The sequence below is a fragment of the Sus scrofa genome, chromosome 7 (assembly GCF_000003025.6).
Source record: "Sus scrofa isolate TJ Tabasco breed Duroc chromosome 7, Sscrofa11.1, whole genome shotgun sequence".
In the NCBI taxonomy this organism is placed as follows: Eukaryota; Metazoa; Chordata; class Mammalia; order Artiodactyla; family Suidae; genus Sus; species Sus scrofa.
This window is the reverse complement of record NC_010449.5, coordinates 58,111,898-58,139,449: the sequence shown is the minus strand read 5'-3', so window position 1 is coordinate 58,139,449 and position 27,552 is coordinate 58,111,898. Positions and strand designations below refer to the sequence as shown.

The 27,552-nt window shown below is 41.5% G+C and overlaps 1 protein-coding gene and 1 pseudogene across 2 annotated transcripts in view; one reads left to right on the top strand and one right to left on the bottom strand.

The window, feature by feature from the left end:
* The window catches only part of PTPN9 (protein tyrosine phosphatase, non-receptor type 9), an 86,236-nt gene that overhangs the window by 24,962 nt on the left and 33,722 nt on the right, over window positions 1-27,552 (bottom strand). For both annotated transcript variants that reach the window (XM_003128481.4, XM_021099027.1), the window contains exons 2-6: window positions 26,858-27,001; window positions 23,409-23,498; window positions 22,272-22,396; window positions 15,865-15,970; window positions 1,381-1,491 (exon numbers count right to left, since the gene is read on the bottom strand). In XM_003128481.4, coding sequence (XP_003128529.1) covers window positions 1,381-1,491; window positions 15,865-15,970; window positions 22,272-22,396; window positions 23,409-23,498; window positions 26,858-27,001 — 576 coding nt within the window. The remainder of the gene's footprint in view (window positions 1-1,380; window positions 1,492-15,864; window positions 15,971-22,271; window positions 22,397-23,408; window positions 23,499-26,857; window positions 27,002-27,552) is intronic.
* LOC102161586 lies at window positions 7,387-8,442 on the top strand (annotated as a pseudogene).

The following is a 27,552-nucleotide window of genomic DNA, read 5'->3' as shown; positions in this document are numbered from 1 at the left end:
CCTTCTCTGAAGCCCCCACTAACTGTCCAAGGCAACATTCTTCTCTATGTTCCTGCAGAACCACAGTACTCTGCATATGTCTGTGTTCCCTTTCAGGACCATGAGTTCCTCAAGAGTAAGGACCATTTCACTCAACTATTAATTTCCAGAGCCCAGAGCCTGGACTGTAAAAGTGCTCAATGTAGTTTGAGTTTACACATGCATGGATACTTGTATATAATTCATTTTTCTTTTTACCTTCCTTTTTTTTTTTTTTTTTTTTTTTTTTTTTTGTCTTTTTAGGGCCACACCCATGGTATATGGAAGTTCCCAGGCTAGGGGTCTAATTGAAGCTACAGCTGCGGGCCTACACCACAGCCACAGCAACACCAGAGCTGAGCTGTGTCTGTGACATACACCACAGCTCACGGCAACGCCGGATCCTTAACCCACTGAGTGAGGCCAGGGATTGAACTCTCAACCTCATGGTTCCTAGTCGGATTTGTTTCCACAGCACCACAACAGGAACTCCAATACTTGTATATAATTCAAATGTAAGAACCTGTCTAAGCAGTCCTCTCAAAGAGTTGTCTTAGGAAAGACCTCTTCTACTTGGGGTCAATAGGTCCCTAAGAAGCTTCCACAAAACCAAATGGCTTTAGTTTCCCCTCTCCAACCTAGGTGGTCTCAGCTACAAAGATATGAAAGATAGGTTATTACTCATATAATCACCTAATCTCACACTAAAAAACCCAACAGTGTTATTACCTTATTTCATTATATCAATGTTTCATATGCCCTTTAAGGGTAAGAAATGAGTGAATAAGTGATTGAAACCACAATCTTTCAGTCCTGGAATACTCAAGGAATGATAATGGCATTAAGATAACTTTAGAGAACACTTTTGAAGTTTTAAGAAGCTACAAGTTGTTTTAAGAGAAAATGCCAGGAATAGATATAGTCTGAGACTCTCCTCCACTACCCTGGAATGATATTTCCAGCTGAACAAATTCAAACACCAGTTCGACTAATGCAATTGTATTAGAAATTGTTAAATATTAAACACCTGTAGAGCCCGAGACTAAATTTTGAAAGAAGTTGCTATCTCTAAGTTACCCTGGAGACAGGTTCCATCAGTACTATCTGCATGCAAGGTGCTATAGAGGGGAAGTACCCAAATTAAGTTTAGGTCCTAACTTCAAGGAACTTGCAACCTGTACTGAACTGAGTAAAGAATAAAACAGAGAATATAAGTGAATGGACTAACAGAAGCAAAAAGCATTCTAGGAAACAAGCCAGGAAGGTTTTTTGAAGGCGGAATATTAATTGGCAAGTATCAGCACTATAGATGGTAATGTATCTATCCCACCTCCAAATAAAATAAAAGTCAGCTTGCCTTACCCTCTCCCGGACTTTGTCCTTCAGAAGGAGGCTGATGATGGAGTAGGGCACTCGGAACCAAATGGGTGCCCCCACAATCAGCACTTTCTTCAAACGAGCTGGAAAAGCTCCCTGCGGAGAATACATACAAGGATTTAAAGATACCAACCAGGGCCCTGCAACAGTGCTTAGTGGGACCTGTGACTGTTCCAAGTCCAAAGTTTAGGTTTTCTGCTCTTCTTCCCATTCTTAACCAGAAGAGGGAGTCTACAGCCTAATTCAAGTTTCACTTCAGTAGCCAGAGAAAAAGTTTTCTGAGAGAAATTAAAAGCTGATTCACCTTTGGACTTCCCGTCGTGGCACAGCAGAAACGAATCCGACTAGGATCCATGAGGTTGCAGGTTTGATCCTGGCCTTGCTCAGTGGGTTACAGATCTGGCATTGCTGTGCCTGTGGTATAGGCTTGCAGCTGTAGTTCTGATTCCACCCCTAGCCCGGGAACCTCTATATACCGCAGGAGCGGCCCTAAAAGTTAAAAAAAAAAAAAAAAAAGCTGATTTACCTTTAAAAGTAATGATGTTATGGAGGAACAGATGGGGGATACCTCAGAATTATAAATGAGTGTGCTGGAATTCCCATGTTTAAAAGCGTGGGCTTTGAATTATTTGATCTGGACCCATTTAATGACTGAGAAAGAGTTCAGTAATTTTAGCTAACTAGTAAGAGATACCCTAAAGATTATCAAGTCTTCCTGAAGATCTGAAAGAAGATCTTGAAGGAAATTTTGATAAGAAATGAGTATTTCCTTACCCTTTTTCTGTGATTATAATTCCCTGATCATGTTAAATCTCTATGATTTTTACTGTCAGCACAGTGCTGCACTTTCAAACAAAAACTTTTTTTTTTTTCCTGAGCCAGCAGCATGTGGAAATACCCAAGCCAGGGATCAAGTCTGCACCATAGCAGTAACCAGGGCCACAGAAGTGCAAGGCTGGATCCTTAACCCACTGAGCCACCAGGGAACTCCTTCAAATAAGCTCTGACTTATGAAATAAATAACCAAAATTAAAAGAGAAAGTAATGACGTTATGTTCTTGTCAAAATAATCTTTAAGGATCAAAACTACTATGATTTTTCTTGTAAGCATATCTGTGTGCATTCTTAAGCTCTGTCTATTAAAACTTTAAGGAACAATGATATCACTTATATGTGGAATCTAATAGAAAATGATATAAAACTTACTTTAAAAACAGAAAGAGGGAGTTCCGGCTGTGGCACAGCAGAAATGAATCTGACTAGTATCCATGAGGATGCCAGTTTGATCCCTGGCCTTGCTCAGTGGGTTAAGGATCCGGCATTGCCTGTAAGCAGTGGTGTAGGTCACAGACACAGCTCAGAACCCGAGTTGCTGTGGCTGTGATGGAGGTTGGCAGTTGTAGCTCTGATTCGACCCCTAGCCTGAGAACTTCCATATGGTGCAAGTGTGCCCCCCACCAAAAAAAAAAAAAAACCCAAAAACCCAAAAAACAGAAAGAAAGTCACAAATTTCAAAACCAATCATATGATCACCATAAGTGAAACTGTTGGGGGAAGGGAAGAATTGGGAGGGTGGGAATAGCATATATACACTATTGTATAAGATAGGTGATTAACGAGAACCTACTGCATAACACAGGAAAATCTACTCAATAGATTGAAAAAAAAAAAGAAATACAAAAGACAAATAATTTGAAAGACATAATAAAACCTTTAAAATAATCCACAAAACAAAACACAGCATTCCTGGATAGGAGAAGATAATGCTGTAAGATGTTTATTCTCCATAAATTATCAATTCATTATATCCAAATAAATGCTTTGTTAGAACTCGACTGAATGACTCCTAAGTCCATCTAAGCAAAAGATGAGAACTTTTTTTTTTTTTTTTTGGTCTTTTTAGGGCAGCAACTGTGACATATGGAAGTTCCCAGGCTCGGGGTTGAATTGGAGATGCAACTACCTGCCTACCCCACACAGCCACAGCAATGCCAGATCTTAGCTGCGTGTGTGACCTACACCACAGCTCACAGCAATGTCAGATCCTTAACCCAATGAGCAAGGCCAGGGATCGAACCCACATCCTCATGGATACTAGTCGGATTCGTTACTGCTGAACCACAAGGGGAACTTCCGAGGTGATAATTTTTAAAAATATTTTTTCATCAGATTTACAATTTTGAAAAAGTGGTTAACTCTGAGGAATGGCACTGGAGTGTTTGAGGGAGGGGTCAGAGACTTTTCCTTGAATTACATTTTAATTGCTTTTAAAATTTGTTCCTGTTGTGGCTTAGTGAATTAAGACCCCAGCTAGTACGTGTGAGGATTCAAGTTCAATCCCTGGCCTGTCACAATGGGTAAAAAGATCCGGCATTGCTGCAGCTGTGGAGCAGGTCGCAACTGCAGCTTGGATTCAATCCATGGCCCCGGAACTTTCATTTGGCAAGGGTAAAGCCATTTAATAAAAGAAAGAGGAGTTCCCTTCGTGGTGCAGTAGAAACGAATCCGACTAGGAACCATGAGGTTTTGGATTTGATCCCTGGCCTCGCTCAGTGGGTTAAGGATCTGGCATTGCCATGAGCTGCGGTGTAGGTCGCAGATGCGACTTGGATTCCGCATTGCTATGGCTCTGGGGTAGGCAATCGGCTACAGCTCTGATTAGGCCCCTAGCCTGGGGACCTCCACATGCCATGGTGCAGCCCTAGAAAAGTCAAAAAAAAAAAAAAGAAAGAAAGAAAGAAAAGAAAAGAAAAAGAAACACTTACTGATATTAAACATGAAAATATGTTAAGGTTCATCAGTAATAAGGAAACTCCAAATAAAAACATGAATATGATTAAAATTCAAATAATCAATGTTGATGAGAGTTAGGTAAGAGAGGGTGTTGATGGGAGTGAAAATTTGAACTAAGTTTTTAGAGGACTATTTGGTGATATTTATTAAAACTTAAAATGTGTGTACATTTTGACCCTACCAATCTGTTTATAGCAATTTTTCCTTAAGAAATAATTGGTCAAATACACAAAAATGAATGTAAAATGATGTTCATTAAAATCTTTATAACACACACAAAAAGGCATAAACTTCACTTTTTCTGCTTGGTGTTATCTACAAAAGGAATACTCTGAAGCCATCAGAAAAAAAAAGTAAGCGGAGGAATTCCTGCTGAGGTGCAACAGGATCTATGGTATCTTGGGAGTACTGAGATGATGGTTTGATCCCTGGCCCGGCACAATGGATTAAGAATCTAGCACTGCCACAGCTGCAGCTTAGTTTGCAACTGCAGCTAGGATCTGATCCCTGGCCCAGGAACTCCATATACCGCAGCCAAAAAAGAGAAAAAAGGAAAAATGAGCTAAGAGCTATTGTGCATTGACACAGAAAGATGATAAAGATACATTATCTGTAAAAAATGGCAAGTTACAACTATTGGATGAAGCACCACTCCATATTTGTAAAGAAAAAAAAAATATCCTCATTCTGTGTAGGTACACAATACATTTATACATACATATTTTTAAAAAAGAAAATCAATGCGTTTTTTCTTATTTTGGCTGTACCCACAGCATGTGGAAATTCCTGAGCCAGGGATCAAAACCATGCCATAGCAGTTACAACACTGGATCCTTAATCCACTGAGCCACCAGGGAACTCCCCTACACATACATTTTAAAAGCCTGGACATATACACCCCAAGTTCTTTATATTGATATCTCTAAGGGGTAGAATTATAAACATTATCTTAGCTCTGTCACTTAATAGTTGTACTACCTTCACCAAATTCTTAAATTCTCTAGGTCTAAGTTTCTAGATCTATAAAATGGGGATAGTAATAGCCATCACATCCCATAGAAGTGATGTCAACATACTTGAGTTTTAAAGCATGAAAAGAAGTTGGAACAGTATGCAAAGCATTCAGTAAGTGTTAGAAAATATTACTTTATAAATGTCTACATTAATGAATTTTCTTTTTTTTTCTTTTTTCTTTTTACAGCCATAGGTGAGGCATATGGAAGTTCCCAAGTTAGGGGTAGAATCAGAGTTGCAGCTGTAGGTCTACACTACAGCCACAGCAATGCCAGATCCTTAAACCACTGAACAAGGCCAGGGATCAAACCTAAATCCTTACAAAGACTACAGTGAGTTCTTAACCTGCTGAGCCACAAGAGGCACTCCTAATAAATTTTCTTAACCAATATATTTTGGCCATGTACTCCATAATCAGAAAAATAAAGATTTACCCTTCAGGGGAGTAAATTCCACATTGTCTAGTAAAGATATGTTCCACACTCTTTGGTTTAAATGGTTCATCTAAAACAATAACTAAACAGTTAAGAATCCATATGATGGAGCTAAAGAGACAAAATGGCTAAGCAGAAGGACTTGAGCTTGACCCCTCTACATAAACACCAAAATCACAACTAACATCAATAAAAAAGATATTCTACACCCAAAGATAAAGAAAAAGCCACAATGGAGAGGCACCTTTGCAATATAACCAAATCCCATACCCACTGGGTGGGAGACCTACAAACTGGAAAATAATTATATGGCAGAGGTTCTCCCACAGAAATGAGTTCTGAGCCCCATGTTAGGGACCCCAGCCTAGGAGCCCAGCATTGGGAGGAGGAACCCCCAAAGCACTTGGGTCTGAAGGTCAACAGGGCCTGAATACAGGAACTCCACAGGACTGAGGGAAACAGAGACCTCACTCTTGGAGGGCCTAAACAAGGTTTCACATGGGACTCAAGGCAAAGAAGTGACTCCCTAGGAGCCTGGGCCAAACCTACCTGTGGGTCTTAGAGGGCCTCCAGGGGAAGTTTGGGTTAGCTGTGGTTTGCTGTGGGGGCAAGAACACTGGGTAACAGAGGCCCCAGTGAATATTCATCAGCATGAGCTCACCCGGAGGTCATCATTTTGGAACAAAGACCTGGCCCCACCCAACAGCCTGCAGGCTCCAGGGCTGGGATGCCTCAGGCCCAATCACCAACGGGGTGGAAACACAGTCCCCCATCAGCAGACAAGCTGCCTAAAGTTGTTCTAAGCCCAGAGCTGCCCCTAAACACACCCCTTGACATGACCCTACCCACGAGAGGGACAAGATCCAGCTCTACCCACTAGTGGGCAGGCACCAGTCCCTCCCACCAGGAAGCCTGAAGAAGCCCCTGGACCAACCTCACCAGAGGGCAGATACCAGAAGAAGAACTACAATCCTGCAGCCCACAGAACAAAGATAACAGACACAAAAAGTTAGATGATATGAGATGGTAGAGAAATATGTTCCAGGTGAAGGAACAAAACCCCAAAAAGAACACCTAAGTGAAACAGAGATAGGGAATCTATTTGACAATGAATTCAGAATAATGACAGTAAAGATGATCCAAGATCTTGGAAAAAGAATGGAGGCACAGACCAAGAAGATACAAGAAATGTTTTACAAAGAGCTATAAGATTTAAAGAACAAACAAAGTGAGCTGAACAATACAATAGTTGAAATGAAAAATACACTGGAAGGAATCAATAGCAGAATAAATGAAGTAGAAGAGCAAAAAAGTGAGCTTAAAGACAGACTGGTGGAAATCACTGCCACAGAATAGGATAAAGAAAAAAGAACAAAAAAAGAAATGAGGACAGTCGAAGAGACCTCTGGGACAACATTAAACATACTAGCATTCACACTATAGGGGTCCCAGAAAGAGAAGAGAGAATAAGCCTGAGGATATATTTGAAGAGATAATAGCCAAAAACTTCCTGAATGTGGGAAAGGAAACACTCACTCAAGCCCAGTGCAGAGCCCTAACAGGATAAACACAAGAAGGAACACACCCAAAAAAAAAACCAAAAAAAACAAAAAAACAAAAACAACAACAAAGAAGGAACACACCAAAACACCTTTAATCAAACTGACAAAAATTAAAGACAAAGAGAAAATATGAGGCTGGACTGACAGGAAGTGGTAAGCAGCTGGTAAGTGTCTTTATAATGGTCCTAATGCTGTTTGATACAGATGAATATAGACTTCCCATTTGGAAATCTTACTTATGTCAATTGTAATAGGAAGCCCTTCACCGTCAAAGAATTACCTATACTAATGAGATAGAAAACAGACCAAAGAATTATGAAAGCGAATTTCATGGTATGATCTGCTGAAAAGCAGCAGACCAGCTCTTTTCATTGGGAAAGCCAGTGTCAGCCAGGAACCTATACTTTAGCTTTCAGATTTGGAAGTCAAACCAGATACTTCAGGCTCTACTATGATGGAAAGCACTTCACTGGGGAGAAGAGCTTTGAGTCCATCCATGATCTGATGACTGATGGATTGATTGTTCTCTATATTGATATTGAAACTAAGTCAGCAGGATACATTGCCAAAATCATGAGAAACCCAATTTCTGAGCACACAGGACACACAACCTTAAACAGAGGGCCAGCACAGCAAAAACATACGCCAGTCCTGAAAGAGACACATGATGAGAAAGACTCTATAGGCCAGGATGGCGTATCAGAGAAAAGGTTGACAGCACTTGTTAGAAGAGCAACTCTGAAAGAAAATGAGCAAATTCCAAGACAGGTTCACAGTTTCAGAGTCCATAAATACAGAGGGCCACACTGGTATGAATACTATGCCAGCTTCATGTTAGGGCTCATTGCTTAGGGAGTGAAATGTACAGATTGTGGTTTGAATGTTTATAAGCAGTGTTACAACATGGTCCCAAATGACTGTAAGCCAGACTTGAAACATGTCAAGAAGGTGTACAGTTGTGACCTTATGACATTTGCAAAAGCCTACACCGCTAAGCAGGCCATGGTGGTGGACATATGCATCAAGGAAACTGAATCTCGAGATTTTAATTCTGAAGGACTGCATGGTATATCAGGATTTAGTGACCTAATTAAAGATGTCAAGATGGTTTTTGACAGAGATGATGAGAAAGCAGGTATTTCTGTGAACGTGTGTGAAGATTCAACATTATCACTGGTGTGCTAAAACTGTACTTCAGGGATTTACCAATCGCACTTATCACATATGATGCCTACCCTAAGTAGCTTTGATTTGACCCCTAGCCTGGGAATTTCCAAATGCCAAAGGCGTGTCCCTAAAAAGAAAAAATAGAAAAGAAACACTTCATGAAGCACTGAAACCACTGCACCAGCTCACTGCAAAATCTTCTGGTACCTCATGGTGCATCTGAAGAGAGTGACCCTCCATGAAAAAGAGAATCTGATGAATGCAGAGAGCCTTGGAATTGTTTTCAGTCCAACCCTCATGAGATTTCCAAAACTAGATGGGATAACTACACTGAACAATATACAATATCAGAGACTACTTATAATCAGTAGAATTACTAATCAAAATTAAGATATTTTAAATTTTTAGTTTGAAGGAAAAAAGAAATGTTTTGCAGATGAAGGAATGTTTAAAGTAATTTAATGGGCTATTATATATATTATAGCTGAACTATTTCTCAGTTAGAAGTTTGGGCATACAATAAGATTAAAATGAAGGAACTTTCTATTTTTCTTTTTCCTAGCATCACTTGGCTATCATAAAACTGTGAAAACACACTTTCCAGTTCTAGTAATTCCAGTTCTAGTAATTCTGCGTATTTAAACTCAAACTACTGCAATGATTATTCCCGTTTGGCAAAAAAAACATACAAAGGAGACACCAAGCCTGCACCACTCCTTCATCCTAGGTCACCTGAGGTTGTAATTCAGCATGTTTCACAGAGTAAATTTGTCATGACTCTGCTTTCAAGTCCTATATCACTGGTTTCTGATGCTTATAAAAATGCACACAAATGGATCAAACAGCCCCTCTGGCTACTGTACTGCCACAGACTATATAACATACTACGTTTTTCAAATGCTTTATTTCTGGTTTCTCTTAGTTCTCCAACATAGTAGTTTCTTTCCAGCAAAAGCAATATTTGGAGTTCCCATCATGGCTCAGTAGTTAACGAACTCAACTAGTATCCATGAGGACATAGGTTTATGTCCTCACTCAGTGGGTTAAGGATCCCATGTTGCTGTGAGTTGCAGTGTAGGTTACAGACATGGCTCAGATACCACTTTGCTGTGGCTGTGGTGTAGGCTGGCGGCCACAGCTCCAGTTCGACCCCTAGCCTGGGCGCCTCCATATGCCATGGGTGCAGCTCTAAAAAGACACACACACAAAAAAGAGAAATATGTTTCAGATTACTTTAGTAAATTATTTATACCAATAAAAAAAAAGTATGATGCAGAGCATCTTCTGTTAAATTACTATTGGTTTTCAGTTGTAACTTTGTGTTTTTACTGCCACGAATTAACTAATTTATTAAATTTGTCTTTAAAAGTCAGAAAAAAAAGAGAACATGTTATAAGGAACAAAGAAAAAGCAACTGATAATATACAAGGAATCCCCATAAAGACATCCACTGATTTTTTTCAGCAGAAACTCAGCAGGCCAGAAGAGAGTAGCACAATATATTTAAAGTGATGAAAGGGAAAAACCTACAACCAAGAATATTATACCCAGCAAGACTCTCATTCACCCTTGTGGAGAAATCAGAACATCGTAAATCACCTATAATTTTTTTTTTTTTTTTTTTTTTTAGTCTTTTTGCCTTTTCTGGGGCTGCTCCCGCGGCATATGGAGGTTTCCAGGCTAGGGGTCTAATTGGAGCATAAGCCACCGGCCTACATCAAAGCCACAGCAATACGGGATCTGAGCCGCATCTGCGACCTACACCACAGCTCATGGCAACATTGGATCCTTAACCCACCAAGCAAGGTCAGGGATCAAACCCGCAACCTCATGGTTCTTTTTTTTTTTTCTTTCTACCTTTTCTAGGGCTGCTCTCGCTGCATATGGAGGTTCCCAGGCTAGGGGTCTAGGTGTTTTATTTATTTATTTATTTATTTTATTTCTTGGGCCGCTCTCGCGGCATATGGAGGTTTCCAGGCTAGGGGTTGAATCGGAGCTGCAGCCACAGCAACGCGGGATCCGAGCCACGTCTGCGACCTACACCACAGCTCATGGCAACCCCGGATCCTCAACCCACTGAGCAAGGCCAGGGATTGAACCCACAACCTCATGGTTCTTAGATTCGTTAACCACTGAGCCATGACAGGAACTCCAATCACCCATAATGCTTTTAAAATTAAAAAAAAAAAAAAATGAAATTAAAAAAAAAAAATTTTAGGGAGTTCATATTGTGGTGCAGCACAAATGAATCCGACTAGTGATAATGTTGCATGTGTGATCCTTGAACTTGCTCAGTGGATTAAGGTTCCTGCATTGCTGTAGCTGTGGTGTAGGCTGGCAGCTGTAATTCCTTTTTTTTTTTTTTTTTTTTTTTGTCTTTTTGCCTTTTCTAGGGCCGCTCCCACGGCATATGGAGGTTCCCAGGCTAGGGGTCGAATCAGAGCTGTAGCTGCTGGCCTATCCCACAGCCACAGCAACTTGGGATCCGAGCCAAGTCTGCAACCTACACCACAGCTCACGGCAACGCCAGATCCTTAACCCACTGAGTAAGGCCAGGGATCAAACCCGCAACCTCACAGTTCCTAGTTGGATTCGTTAACTGCTGCACCAGGACGGGAACTCCTATAATTCCAATTCAACCCCTAGCCTGGGAACTTCCATAGGCTATGGGTGCGGCCCTAAAAAGCAAGGGAAAAAAAAGCTTTAAACACAAGTAAAAGCTAAGAAAACTCAGCACCACCAAACGAGGTGTACAACAAGTGTTAAAAGAAATTTTCCAGACAGAAAAGAAAAGGTTACAACCAGAAACAAGAAAATTATGAATGAGAAAGCTCAAAGGTAAAGGCAAACATATGGTAAAGGTAGGAAATCATCCACACACAAATATGATATCAAATCCAGAAATCATGATAAGAAAATAGTATAAATGAAGGATATTGGAAATGTATTTGGAATTAAGGGACTAGCAACTTAAAACATTTTTATAAATATACAAACCAAAAATCTACAAAAAGTGAACACTCGCAAAAAAAAAAAAGGAAAATTGTAATTTAATTTCACCCAAGGTTTAAGATCTAGCTCAAGTTCCATAGCTTCCAGGAAGCTTTCTCTCAGCCACTCACATCACTCCTCTGGCATATTTCCATAGAAACTGTTACTCTCTGATATGTATGCCTCATCTCTCCAATCAGATCATCTGTAGTCCCAGCTGAATAAATGCTACTGACGTAAACTGGTAAAACATCTTTCTCCTTTTTTTTTCTTGCTTTTTAGGGCCACACGCATGGTATATTGAAGTTCCCAGGCCAAAGGTTGAATCGGAGCTACAGCTGCTGGCCTACACCACAACGCTAGATCTGAGCCTCTTCTGCAACCTACACCCCAGCTCATGGCAATGTTGATCCTTAACCCACCAAATGAGGCCAGGGATCAAACCTGAGTCCTCATGGATTGCAGTCAGGTTCCTTTCCACTGAGCCACAAAGGGAATTCCTAGGTCATATTTCAAGTGCAAATCATTTGACTCAGCATTCTGTATCCAGGAGTTCCCGTCATGGCTCAGTGGAAACGAATCCAACTAGGAACCATGAGGTTGGGCGTTCGATCCCTGCCCTTGCTCAGTGGGTTAAGATCCAGAGTTGCCCTGAGCTGTGGTGCAGGTAGCAGATGTGGCTCAGATCTGATGTTGCTGTGGTTGTAGCGTAGGCCAGTAGCTGTAGCTCCAGTTCAATCCCTGGCCTGGGAACCTCCATATGTCATGGGTGAGGCCCTGAAAAGCAAAAAAAAAAAAAAAAAAGAATTCTATATCCAGGAGTTTATCTTAAGGAAATAATCAGAAATGTAGAAATAGATATGAAAGATCTATGTAAAGTATGTTCACTATGGTGGTATTTTTGTTTTTATTTTCCTTTTTACAGCCACACCTGCCATATGGAAGTTCCCAGGTTAGGGGTTGAATAAGAGCTGTAGCTAAAGGCCTATTCCATAACCCCGACAATGCTGGATTCAAGCCACATCTATGACCTAGGCTGCAGCTTGCAACAACACTGTATTCTTAACCTACTGAGAGGGGCCAGCAATCAAACCCACATCCTCAAGGATACTATGTTATTAACCCACTAAACGACAACAGGAACTCCTGTGATGACAACAGGAACTCCTGTGATGGTGCTTACAAAGGCAAATTGGAAAGAGGTAAAGTCCAACACAGGAGACTAGTTAAACACAGCACAGCCACACAACAGATTCTATGTAGCCATCCAAAATGATAAGGTGGGAGTTCCCGAAGTGGCTAAATGGTTAAAGAACCTGACAAACATCCATGAGGACACGGGTTTGATCCCAGGTCTCACTCAGTGGGTTAAGGATCCGGCGTTGCTGTGAGCTGTGGTGTAGGTCGCAGACATGGCTCAGATCCTGTGCTGCTGTGGCTCTGGCACAGGCCAGTGGCTACAGCTCTGATTCATCCCCTAGCCTGGGAACCTCCACATGCTGAGGGTGAAGCCCTAAAAAGGCAAAAAAAAAAAAAGAGAAAAGGTGGCAGATCCACATTTATTAAAATGACAAAAACACAGTGATATTTTGCTACACAAAAAAGCCATGTTAAGAATATCAGGATTTCAGGGAGTTCCTATTGTGGTTCAGCAGGTTACAACCCCAACTAGTATCCATGAGGATGGGGATGGGGGTTCGATCCCTGGCCTCGTTCAGTGGGTTAAGGATCCGGTATTGCCTTGAGCCTGTGGTGTAGGTCACAGACGTGGCCTGGATCCCCTGCTGCGATGTGGCGTAGGCCCAGCTGTAGATCCAATTCAGCCCCTAGCCTGGGAACTTCCATATGCCATGGGTATGGCCCTAAAAAAAAAAAAAAAAAAAAAAAAGGCATTAAAAAAAACTCAAAAAACAATTAAAGGAGTTCCCATTGTGGCTCAGCGGAAATGAATCTGACTAGCATCCATGAGGACGCAGGTTTGATCCCCGGCCTTGCTCAGTGGGTTAAGGATCAAGTATTGCCATGAGCTGTGTGGTGGGTAGGTTGCAAACGCGGCTCAGAGCATGTATTTTCTTTCTTTTTTTTTTTTTTTTTTGTCTTTTTGTCATTTCTTGGGCCGCTCCCGCAGCATATGGAGGTTCCCAGGCTAGGGGTCGAATCGGAGCTGTAGCCACTGGCCTATGCCAGAGCCACAGTAACTCGGGATCTGAGCCGCGTCTGCAACCTATACCACAGCTCATGGCAACGCCAGATCATTAACCCACTGAGCAAGGGCAGGGATCAAACCTGCAACCTCATAGTTCCTAGTCGGATTCGTTAACCACTGCGCCACGACGGGAACTCCCAGAGCATGTATTTTCAATGGAGGTAATAACACCTCCAAGGGGGTGAAAACTGGTTCTGAGGAGAGTGGGGAACAGGAAAATACCCAAAACATACACACTCTTTGTGTATAAAGCATAGATATACATTTAGTACATCAAGATATATACATTCAGGAGTTCCCATGTAGCTCAGCAGGTTAAGGACCCAGCATTATCACTGCAGTGGCTCAGGTTGCTGCTGTGGTGTGGGTTTCATCCCTGGCCTGGGAACTTCTGTATACTGTTAAGAGTGGCAAAAAACACAAAACAAAAAATGATATATAGGAGTTCCCGTCGTGGCTCAATGGTTAACGAATCCAACTAGGAACCATGAGGTTGCAGGTTTGATCCCTGGCCTTGCTCAGTGGGTTAAGGATCTGGCATTGCTGTGAGCTGTGGTGTAGGTTGCAGACGCGGCTCAGATCCCGTGTTGCTGTGGCTCTGCCGTAGGCCGGTGGCTACAGCTCTGATTCGACCCCTAGCCTGGGAACCTCCATATGCTGTGGGAGCGGCCCTAGAAAAGGCAAAAAGACAAAAATAATAATAATAATATATATATTCATACACTCAATATCAACATATATACATTATATCCGTGGTATTAAAATTTCATTAGAAGAACAATTATGGGGAAGAGTCTAAAAAAGGCTCCTTAGTTAAGCAATAATGAAAATGTTTATAGTACTCTTCATAATAGCAAAAATCAGAAAACAATCCAAAGAGTTATCAATAGAAGTGGATAAATGAACTGGTATATTCATTGATGGATAAGGATAAAAGGTATGAAACCTTCAACCATCAGTAAAAAGGAATGAATCACAGCTATATGCCACAACAGGAATTTTAGTAATACAATGATGAGTAAAAAATCCAAGTCCCAGAAAACAGCATGCAGTACAATACTCTCTTTATATACTTGCTAGTATAAAGCTGTAATAGTAAACACTTCTAAAAATCTAGTTCCACAGTACTCCCAAGTGAGGTCCTGGAACAAAGACTGCACAGACTCCTAGATCAACGTTTTCCCAACTGCGAGCTGTCACTCAGTGGGTCCTAAGAATCAATTTAGTAGGTCATGACTAACATTTTTTTTTCTTTTTGTTTTTTTGCTTTTTAGTGCCACACACAAGGCATATGGAAGTTCCCAGGCTAGGGGTAGACTTAAGAGCTACCTACAGCTGCTGGCCTACATCACAGCCATAGCAATTCAGAATCCAAGCCACAGCTCACGGCAATGCCAGACCCTTAATCCACTGATCGAGGCCAGGGATCAAGCCGGCAACCTCATGGTTCCTAGTCGGATTCGTTTCCACTGTGCCACAACAGGAACTCCTAATATTTTAAAAATATGACTAGAACAGAATAATCAGAGTGACAGCACAGCATAAAGGTAAAGCTTCTTTTGTGAAACTTTTTTTATTCTATTTTATAAATATGCACACAGATCTATAAACCCATATCCTCAGATCCTGAATTCTAAACAGCTCTGAAAACCATCAGTTTCTTTACTCTAAGTTTGGTGCAAAAATTCATGGGACAGCAAAATGTGATCTGAAACGCCATAGGCTATTCATAATCTTGTTCTTCTTTACTCATTATGAATAATACATTTCATTGAAGAAATATTTGATAATAGAGTGACATACATACCATATTATCTTTTAAAGTTCAAAACATTAAATAACACCTGTGTATCTAAAAGTTTGGGATAAGAGATTAAGAACCTATCTATGTATATAACTTTACATCTATGTATATAGTTAGCATACATATACTGTGTACTAAATTACAATGTAAAACATATTTCTGACTAGACTGAGACAAAAAGTCTGAAGGTCACTGGCTAGGTGACATCTTTCACCCTCAACTGCCAAACCTAGACTTCATTAATTCTTATTCTACAAAACTCCCAGAAACAGACATCCCACCTTTATGACTCAATGTTCCTATGTATTCTAATTTCTCCCATTTTACTTTTAAGACTATTTCTTGTTCTGAGGAAGCAATTATTGGTCATCTTTCCAGGAGACCTTTAAACTTAATATTATGTCTGAAGTTTACATCATTCCTAAATCTCCCAAAGAATAAAAAAAAAATTACCCTAACCATTGAAGGATGGTTGAGAGGGCCCTCTCACAGCCTTACCTTCAACAAGTTTAGGACTTTCTTGCCAAGATCCAGCTCAAAGTTGGCATAATTAGAACCACACATGTCATAGATAAACACCAGTCCATTCCTCTGAGTTTCAAAGCTGTAAACCAACAAGAACATTTATAAGTAATAAGATGAATGAGGCAAGTTGAAAACCTGGGTCAAAAACAAAGACAGAGTATGAGACACATCTGGGACTGAAATAACTGCCTCCCTGAACACTGGCCTTACAAAAAGAAGTTATAATAAGAAATACACATTTGGTCTCTGACCCAGTTTCCTGGCAGACTTTCCAAAACTTTACAATTTCCTAGGAGAGCAGAGAAGGTATCCGTTATTATATTGGTGATAACGCCCTCAAGTCATCTAAGGACAGGGGCTAGTGGCCAGAGGAACCAACTACAAGATTAGAAAGAGTTAGAATTTCCAATCACACCCTCCCACATCCTCAAAGGGTACTGGCGCTGGAGACTGAATTCAGTCACCAGTGGCCAATGACTTAATCAGTTGTGCCTGTGATGAATGAAGCCTCCATAAAATGCCGAAAGGATGCGATCTGGAGCTTCCAGGTTGATGAACACACGCAGGTGCAGGGAGGGTATGGAAGCTCCATGCCCCTTTTCCCATAACTTGCCCTCCATACATTTCTTCTACCTGGCTGTTCCCGAGTTATACCCTCTTCGAATAAACAGGTAATCTAGTAAGTACAATGTTTCAGTTCTGTGAACTGCTCTAGTAAATTAATTGAACCCAAGGAGGAGGCATTGGAACTTCTGCTCTATGGTCAGAAGCAGAGGTGACAACCTGGATTTGCCACTGGTGTTTGAAGGGGCCAGGGGACAGTCTAATAGGATTGAACCCTTAATCTGCAGGGTCTGAAACTATCTCCAGGAATACAGTATCAGAAATGAGTTGACCTGTAGAACTACCCAGCTCTTGAGGGAGAAATGATGGTATTTTTCTTGAGGTATATTCTTGAGGGAGGCTTGATGGTATGGGGGAAAACCGCATATTGGAATTGGAATTATACTTTCTTTATTTCTGCTTTTTTTAGGGCTGCACCCACAGCATATGGAAGTTTCCAGGCAAGGGGTTGTATTGGAGCTACAACTGCCTGCCTACACCACAGCCACAACAACATCAAATCTGAGCCATGTCTGAGACCTACACCACAGCTCACAGCAATGCTGCATCCTTAACCCACTTAGTGAGGCCAGGGATTGAAACTGTGTCCTCATAGATACTAGTCAGGTTCATTACCGCTGAGTCATGACAGAAGCACCCAGAACTATACTTACTGGTGCTTATTTATCCAGATTCATCAAGTACTAAACCCACAGGCTGAGAACGTCCCAGAGCATCAATGCTATCAAAATTTGAAATTTTCTTCTGTGTCTCTGAATCTGTCTATCCAAATTCTATAACTTTACATGTTTAACTGTAACGTTTCCTCACCTATGAAGGTCTCCCTGCTAATTGTTACCAGGTGTACAACCATCCTTCATCTCCTTGAAGCCCCATAAATCTTTCTATGGATTTTGTGTGTGTGTGGCTCTTAGCATACTCCAACTTTGTGCAGCCATTTGATTTTCTCCTAGAGGGAAAAAACATGTTTTGTTCTCCTCATTACCCTCAACAGTCCCCAGCACAGTCCCTGTAAATAGGAACATAATAAATGGTCACTGAATTGTAATTCAGTGAGCTGGAAGCCCATCACTAAGAAAATATTTTAAAACCACTGGGAAACTGTAAAGCAAAACACTAAACTCAATGATGGTGTATTTGTCTCATGATTTTAATGGAGGAAGAGAATAAACCCACAACGGTCTTTGGAAGGCATCTTAAAAAGTACATTAAGTGGTGGTGAGCCTATTCCCAGATTGAGGTTAGGAACATGCGAAGATACAGAAAATGTTAGTCCAATCTTCTTAATTCCTGAAGACTTCTCAGAGTTTCACTCTTCCACCCAGCCCAATCCTTACCTGCTTTTTTTTTTTTTTTTTTTTTGGTTTTAGGGCTACACCCACGGCACATGGAGGTTCCCAGGTTAGGGGTTGAATAGAACCTATAGGTGCCTGCCTATGCCACCGCCGCTGCAACAAGGCAAAAAAGAATCCAAGCCAGGTCTGCAACCTACACCACAGCTCATGGCAACACCAGGTCCCTAACCCACTGAGCGAGGCCAGGGATCAAACCCACAACCTCACAGTTACCAGTTGGATTTGTTTCCACTATACCTCAATGGGAACTCCCAATCCTTACCTGCTTCTTCTTTTTTTTTTTTTTTTTTTTTTTTTTTGGTCTTTTTGCCTTTTCTGGGGCCGCTCCTGTGGCTCATGGAGGTTCCCAGGCAAGGGGTCTAATCGGAGCTATAGCTGCCTGCCTACACCAGAGCCACAGCAACTAGGGATCCGAGCCACGTCTGCAACCTACACCACAGCTCATGACAACGTTGGATCCTTTTCGCTCCCTCAGCATATGGAGGTTCCCAGGCTAGGGGTTGAATCGGAGCTGTAGCCACTGGCCTTTGCCAGAGCCACAGCAATGCAGGATCTGAGCCATATCTGCGACCTACACCACAGCTCATGGCAATGCCAGATCCTTAACCCACTGAGCAAGGACAGGGATAGAACCACAACCGCATGGTTCCTAGTCAGATTTATTAACCACTGAGCCACGATGGGAACTCCAATCCTTACCTGCTTCTAATCTGCCTATCTAAAGGGTCATCAGGAATAAATTACTTGATTGGACTATTCACAGATGACAGCAACAGTTTTCTTTTCTTTCTTTTTCTTTTTCTTTTTGCTTTTTAAGGCTGCACCTGTGGCATATGGAAGTTCCCAGGCTAGGGGTCCAATTGGAACTGCAGCTGCCAGTCTATGCCACAGCCACAGCAACGCCAGATCCAAGCCACATCTGCGGCCTACACCACAGCTCATAACAATGCTGGATCCTTAACTCACTGAGAGAGGCCAGGGATTGAACCCAAATCCTCATGTATGCTAGTCAGGTTCATTACTATTGAACCTTAATGGGAACTCCCAAGAAAACTTTCTGACACAAAACACATTCCTAAAGTCAGGGATCTCAAGGTATCCTTAATTTTTTTGCATCACCTCCTGGAAGCCTGCATACCTTCATCCTTTCAACTGAATACAAGGCAGAACACCTACCCATGAGCAGCGTTTCAAAAATTTCTGAAGTAGACCCAAGTTTCTCCAGAAGACTTAATTTCAAATGCCGCTAACATGTTAAAGTGTTAAATCTTGTCTCCTTTTTTTCATAACCCCAAGAGACTGATTCCCAAGATCAAAGATACTGTTAAATGAGCGGCACAGACACTGAATAGACCATCCAGATCTACAGGCTTCCCTTTTCTCCACAAGCTCAACAGGGCCATATCAAAGAATTAGGTTTTCCCCTCATAGCTCCAGCCTGTGGCAGGGGATTGAAACAAAAGGAAGTCAGCGCCAGGGGAAAGAGAATTTAATAAAAAGAAGCTATGGTGCAAAATGACGCAGATTCTATATTCCCAGACCTGAAACTGTTCATCCTTTGAAGGCACATGAAATAAATACAAATACAATAGGATTTCCATCTTTCTGGGTACAGAATATGAGGTTTACAGTAATGGCTAATTCTCTGTACTAAGAATAATTGCTTCTCTACCCTACTGACTTTGATTCCAAAGCTAGAATGTTACTGGGAACACCAAGAAGTTTAACACATAGTCCCTGACATTTGTTTCCAAATAGTGAAGGGTAAAGAGGTAGGTGAGGGCCTATCAATGAGACGAGATTGGTTACAGATTACTTTGAAAAAGAGAATGACAGTGAAAGTTTATGTGAAAGTTTATGATGCCGTATCCTCTCCACCATGGAGATTTGGGAATTTTCCATTACATAATGTTGAAACACCTTCCATTATATAATGTTCTACCTTCATGAAACTTACAATCTATTGGCAGATTAAAAAAACAAACAGTATAAGATAAATGACATCACGGGAGTTTCCATCATGGCGCAGTGGAAATGAGTCCAACTAGGAACCATGAGGTTGTGGGTTTGATTCCTGGCTCACTCAGTGGGTTGATGATCTGGCATTGCCATGAGCTGTGGTGTAGGTCGCAGATGCAGCTCAGATCTGGCGTTGCTGTGGCTCTGGCGTAGGCTGGCAGCAACAACTCTGATTAGACCCCTAGCCTGGGCACCTCTATATGCTGTAGGTGTGGCCTTAAAAAGACAAAAAAAACAAAGAAATTAAAAAAAAAAAATGACATCATGAAGGCATGTACAATTAAATACAAAATGATAATATTAGTAATAATTGCTATTGAAATCACAGTAAAAAGAATGTTAGGACAGGCTGGAGTAATGAGGGAGCCAGTCACAGATGCTGGACCTTATGAAAAGGAGAGGATTTAGTGAAGAGAAAGGGTTTCCTCTTCTTTCATCTTGGTTCAAGGTAACAAAGGAAAACAAGAATTTCTACTCACTAGTGAGAATATTTTGCTTAGGAAAATAAAGTTTCACATTTATTTGTCTTATAGGCACCCTCTCAATAATGAGGAGTCACTGAGGGTTTTTAAGAAAAGGATGGACCTCCATGAAAACTAAGTTTTAATTATGTTTACCTATGTGGTTCTCCTATGGGATTCAAAACTTCCACTGGAAAGAGCAATCTTTGGCCACTCTTAGGCCTCCATTAGAGCTCTGACTCTCTAAACTGATTACAGAGGAAGCTAATACTAAATTTTCTGGTAAAAGAGCTTTCAAAATTCCCACTGTGGCATAGTGAGTTAACAATTCGACTGCAGCAGCTTGAGTCACTGTGGAGGCATGGGTTTGATCCCCGGCCAGTGTAGTGGGTTAAAGGATCCAATGTTGCTGCAGCTGTGGTGTAGGTTGCAGATGTGGCTGGGATTCCATCCCTGGCCTGGGAACTTCTATATGCTGTGGGTGCTACCATAAAAATAAAATTTAAAAGCCTTCTGGAGTTCCCGTCGTGGCGCAGTGGTTAACGAATCCGACTAGGAACCATGAGGTTGCGGGTTCGGTCCCTGCCCTTGCTCAGTGGGTTAACGATCCGGCGTTGCCGTGAGCTGTGGTGTAGGTTGCAGATGCGGCTCGGATCCCGCGTTGCTGTGGCTCTGGCGTAGGCTGGTGGCTACAGCTCCGATTCAACCCCTAGCCTGGGAACCTCCATATGCCGCGGGAGCGGCCCAAGAAATAGCAACAACAGCAACAACAACAACAACAGACAAAAAGACAAACGACAAAAAAAAAAAAAAAAAAAAAAAAAAAAAAAAAAAAAAAAGCCTTCTATTCATTCCCCTGAGCTCAAAAAACATTTCAAAAGGAACAATATTCTAGAAATTATGCCTGAAGACCAATCATAGGAAAGAAGAACTGAGAAATTCTACACTTCATACGGGGCAATACAGGGCCACTGAGACCCCTGGTCCTCTTTCATTAGTAAATTATCTTTTTCAGAATAATGTTGTGTATGTGGTTAGGATGTTTCTCCCACTAAACATCAACAGCAGAAGCAAACTCCATCTCAGGCAATCCTTGGCTATTGCCATCCTCTAAGTCCAGAACTATGACTAAAGTTGTGCACAGCTGTCTCTTAATATCTCTGGTCTTAGCCCTCGATACATCACTTCTAACCAAGAGGACCAGTCAATGACATTGAGAGCAGTAACAAAGCGAAAATGGCAAGCACCAGGGAAAAAAGGAAGTGTATCAGAAAGACAACATAGCAGGGTACCAATAGTTCTAACAAGAGTGAAGAAACCAGCCTCTAGGACCTAGTTGAATCAGTATGTGCTAACTATAAAAGAGCCACATAACTTTAGGGCTTCAGTTTCCCTGTTTATAGACTAGTCAGAGAGAAATGACCTGACCTGGTTCTTTTTGCTTATGCAACTATTTATAAAGATGACTTTGCTTAACTTTATACTCTTGGACCCCTCTCCTCTGAATGTTGATCCTCAAAACCCTCAGCATTATTCCTATTTTACAAAGAAACTTAGGCCTCAGGGGGCTTTGAAAATCAACATCAGGGGAGACTGATCAGAAAGAACCAGCACAGGACATCTCACCTTCACTCCTTTTCATAAGTAATTGTCAATACACTAAGAACTGCTACTTAATTGGCTTTCTCAGCTTCTGTTACCCTAAAATAGAGCCAAGCAGGTAAAGATACAGAATACCTATCATCTTGATAACACCTGGAAACATGCCAAGCCCTTAAGGACATGGAAATTTTTCTCTTTACAGCAGTGCCCAGTGCACATCCTAGGAGCATGGTGAATGTACTGTTGAGTTTAATCAAATCAAACACTGTCACTTTCCTATCTGGATGCAGAACACCCAAAAAATAATTTCCATGCTCACCTATCCACAGCTCTGTCGAGCAAGTAAAACAGAGCCTGAAGTACCACATGTTGGACTGACTTGTGGGGATGATGTAATCTGGCAGTGAAGAGGGCAATGGAGGCTCCTGTTGGGTCCCGAACATTCTAGAGCAAAAAACCAGGAAATATTTAGAAATCAAATATAAAATCACAAAAATTCGTAAGGCTTCTTATATCCTGGACAAAGGTTTGTTATGAGGAGAATACATGCTAATACTTCTCTGACTTGCATCAATTGCTCCAGAAAAGGAAGAAAGCTTATATCATCCCATGCCTGGATCATATTCCTATGGTAGGAAAAAAACACATTGTCTTAACTCTCCAGTTACAGAGAAATTAAACAATGGTCTACACTAGCTGCCTAGCTAATTTCCCAGGCAGGATAGATAGCAAAGAAATACATTAACAGGAGAAAACCATAGAATACAACCATGGTTTCCATGCTCTGCCTTAAAAGTAGATTGGATACTTACTTACCTGAAAGGTTGTAGTCTCTAAGTGGAGAGAGCTTGCATTAAATAAGGAAGAATGGGCCTCTTACGCATTGTATACCCATCCCAAAGGCCTTGACTAACCTTTATGGACCAATGAAGAAACTTTTCTAAATCTACTGCATAATTAATTTTCAAGTATTTCAATTATTAGTAGAATAATTTTATGCCAAACTGCATAGCTGTTTCCTATCTGGTCTCTACTGTTGAGACTCTCTAGAATCAGGATAAGATATCTAGAACTAAGTCCAAAGAGAACAATAGCTGGAGTTGCCATCGTGGCTCAGTGGTTAACAAATCCGACTAGGAACCATGAGGTTTCGGGTTCAATTCCTGGCCCTGCTCAGTAGGTTAAGGATCGGGTTTTGCCGTGAGCTGTGGTGTAGGTTGCAGACACGGCTCGGATCCCGCGTTGTTGTGGCTCTGGCATAGGCCGGCGGCTACGGCTCCGATTTGATCCTTAAAAGTAGATCAGATCAAAAGTAGCCTGGGAACCTCCATATGCTGCGGGAGCAGCCCAAGAAATGGCAAACAGAAAAAAAAAAAAAAAAAAGAGAGAGAGAGAGAGCACAATAGCTACAAAAGGAAATAATGAGATACTACAAGAGGGGTTCATAAATACTCACCAAGATGGTGAATTTTCCACTAAGGATCTCAGAACGGAGAGGTTCCTCATGAGGTTTCAGCTTCACAATGCCCTCCTTCCTTCGTGTTTCCTAAATATAAAACAAGCAAGATGAATTAATATAAAAATACTGTATACCCATGATAGCTTTATATGACCAAATCTCAGAGAAAAGGGATTTTATTTCATTTTGTTTTTCTGGGGCTGTACCCTTGGCATATGGAAATTCCCAGGCTAGGGGTCTATTCAGAGATGCAGCTGACAGCCTACATCACAGCTCACAGTGACACCAGATCCTTAACCAATCAAGCGGGGCAAGGGATTGAACCCACAACCTCATGGTTCCTAGTTGGATTCGATTCCACTGTGCCACAACGGGAACTCCCCAGATAAGGGATTTTAGAAGTCAGCTTACTGATTCATAAATTCTTTTGTAACCCTCCTCTAGGCCAACTGAGTGTTATCAGAATTCCTGTCCAATGCCACCTTGTCAGCCCCTTAGGTAGATACTTTCCTTTGAATCAGTGAGAATCCTAACCCTGAAGACCAACCAATATATATCAATCATTAGAGACAAGGTCAAAGTTCTTCTTTTTTTTTTTTTGCTTTTTAGGGCTGCACCCATGGCCCCAGGCCACGTGGAAGTTCCCAGGCCAGGGGGTGAATTGAAGCTGCAGCTGCCAGCCTAAACCACAATCACAGCAATGCAGGATCCAGGCCATATCTGTGACCTACACCATAGCTCACGGCAATGCCGGATCCCTAACCCACTGAGTGAGGCCAGGGATCGAACCCAAGACCTCATGGATTCTAGCTGGGTTCATTACCACTGAGCCATGATGGGAACTCCAAGGCCAAAGTTCTTAAACATGCAGGGCTCTGATATTAAACTATGCACCTAAAACTGTCTGGAAGCAGATATCCTAACACATCCTCTAGGCTTAGGCCTCTCCTACCTTAAATAGGAGCTACCTCTCCCTTCAATATCCTCTTCAACAATAGCCATTTTGATCTCATTTTAACTCGTACCCCTGGCCAGATTCTTTAAAGCTCATCCTCAACTCCCTCACACTCAATTATATTATATTCTCATTACCTCCCAATCTAACTATACCACTGAGAGTTCCTGCTCTAATGACCAGGACCTTCCAGTCACTAAATTTAGTGGGCATCTTCAGTCCTCCTTTTACATGACAAGGTCGACCACTCACATTCTCTTTTTCCCAAGACATTCTCTATCTTTGATTAAAAAACAAACAAAAAAAAAACCTCTTGGCTTTTCTGTTTCTTCAACTACTCCCTCTAAGTCGCTTTTGTGGGCCTTTTTTCACTCATTTTCTCACACATTTTACTCACCAACTCATTCATTCTTTCAGCAAATATTTGTAGAGCAATTACATGCACCAGGCATTGAGCTAAGAACACTAAGGTAAATAACTAGATATTTGTTTACATTCTTCCCTGATGAATCCCTAAACTCAAATTCAAATGACTTAGGAGGGCAAGGCAGCAAGTGAAGACAGTATGAGTGCTGAGATCACAAAAAAGTGCATGCCCTACCCAAAGCATTCACATTCAACCTTAAAAAACAATACAGGGGAGTTCCATCGTGGCTCAGCAGAAATGAATCTGACTAGCATCCATGAGGATGCAGATTCGATCCCTGGCCTTGCCCAGTGTGTTAAGGATTCAGCATTGCCATGAGCTTCAGTGTAGGTCACAGACACAGCTCAGATCCTGCGTTGCTATGGCTGTGGTGTAGGCTGACAGCTGTAGCTCTGATACGACTCCTACCCTGGGAACTTCCATGAGTCTAGACTTCTTTTCTGAACTCTAGACTTATATCCCAACTGCCCAGAGGACATATCTCTCTGGATAAACTAACGGCACTTCAACTTCAACATGGCCTAAATGAACTCATGATCTGCTCTCTCCACATACCTGCACTCATTCACTTTTTGTTGTTGTTGTTGTTGTTGTTGTTTTGACCATGCCCATGGCATGTGGAAGTTCCCAGGCATGGATCAATCCCATACCACAGAAGTGACAAGGACAGATCCTTAACCCACTAGGCCACCAGGGAATTCCACGTGTCTCCTTTTTTCTTTTTTCCTTTAAAAAAAGTTTTTATTAGAGTATAGTTGATTTACAATATGGTGCCAAGGAACTCCATGTCTCTTAAATTAGGGAATGCAACCACCATTTACCACCCTGCCACCTAAGTCAGAGACCGGGAATCTTCCATTCCCCTTTTCCTCCCACACCAGTTCAAGCAACCCTGTCCTATCAATTTTACTTCTAGAATCTTCCCGTTTTTTTCTTCATCTCCCCTGACACTACACTTAATGATACCACAATCCTCTCTCTCCTAGTAAGCGTAAAATCCCTCTAACTGGTCTGTCTCCAGTACTACCCCTCTGAGCCATCCTCTAAAGCACAGAGAGAAAAATCCTTCCAGAACGCAAATCTGATCAAGATTCTATTGTCTATACTTTCAATGAATTTTTCTGCCCTTAGGAGAAAGCAAATATTCTTGGATCTGGCCTTTGTTAACCTCTGCTGCTCAATCTTACCGTATCCTCACTCCCATTTAGCATTTCTGCTCAGCTCAGTTTCTCTCTTGCTACTAGGCATCCGAATTTGCTATCTCCTCTGCCATACTCCCCACTACTGATTCCTTCTCACTCTTCTATTCTTCTTAATTAAGTCATTTCCTTCAGGAAAGCTTTCTTGACCCTCCTAACTGAATGTGCTTCCACAGGACCCAGCACTGCCCTATTTTAACATTTCTATAATTATCTGTTTACTATTTCTAAATAGTACTCTCTGCACCAGGAACAATAAATATCTAGTGAATAAAAGAATGAATATGGAACAAGAAGACCCCCAAAATGGGTATGAGTTTGAGTCTTAAAGTAATCCTAGTGCTTCTTATATCCCTCTTCTTTTCCTAAAAAATTTATTTAGGGATGGAGCTCCTGCTGTGGTGCAACAGGATTGGTGGTGTCTTAGGAGCACCGGGACTCAGGTTTGATCCCTGGCACAGTGAGTTAAGAATCTGCAGCTTAGGTTGCAACTGCAGCTCGAATCTGATCCCTGCCCAGGGAAATCCACATGCCTCGGGGCAGCCTAAAAAATTTTACTTAGAGAACAGCAGGTTAAGGGTCTGGTGTTATCACTGCAGCAGCTTGGGTGTCTGCTGTGGCAAGGGTTCAATCCCTGGCCCAGGAATTTTTATATGTCTTGAGTGTGGCCAAAAAAAAAACATATTTAGAGAGATTCTGAATATCTTCAGAAACATTTTCTGACTCCGAGGTAGGGCTCTTGGATATGGATCCATTTTTTTTCATGGGAGTGGGGAAAACCACCATGTATGCAGACTGCAGCAGAGAGAACAACAACATAGAGAGCCCAGGTGCCACACCTCAGGTCCATCCCTGAGCTACCTACTCTGTAGGAGTGAAACAACTCTATGGCGCGGAGCACATCAAATTTTCGGGCCATGAGGAACTTGACAGCCACATTCCAGGAGAGGGGGGAAACGTTGTACTGAACTGTCCACTTGTTAATCTCTTCAAGAAACTGCTTGGTGGCCTGTTTGACAAAGAAAGTAAAGAATAATTAGTTGTTAGAGAACATATTTACAGAAACCAAAACACAAGAAAGGAAAAAAATATAACTTTCCCCCACCCAGCAAGTCTGAACCTGGGAAGCAAGGGGAAAAAAAAAAAAAAAAGGCAAGAAACAGATTGGAAACTAGAAATTCTTAAAATTCATACAACTCAAGAGGCCAGAAGCCAGAGCCAGGTTCAAAGGGCTTAGCAAAGGGATGTATGAAGATATAACAAGGGCGGGTGATCAAGGCTCCCAAATTACATGCAAATTACTGGTCCAAAAGCAAACAAAAACAAAAACAAAACAAAAAACCAGCAGAGTTTGTTTTGTTGTTGTTGTTGTTATTGTTTATAAGGTTAAAAAAAAAATAGGTGGATGGGCCCTCTAAAGAGTTACTGCACAATGCACAATGTCTCATCTGCAGCTTTGGTCCCATAAGCCAAGAGCACAGAATAAAACAAGAAAATGGTTTTGTTTTTGGAATCAGCAATACTATTGAGAATAGCAAACCTTTTAGGAAGAATTTAACA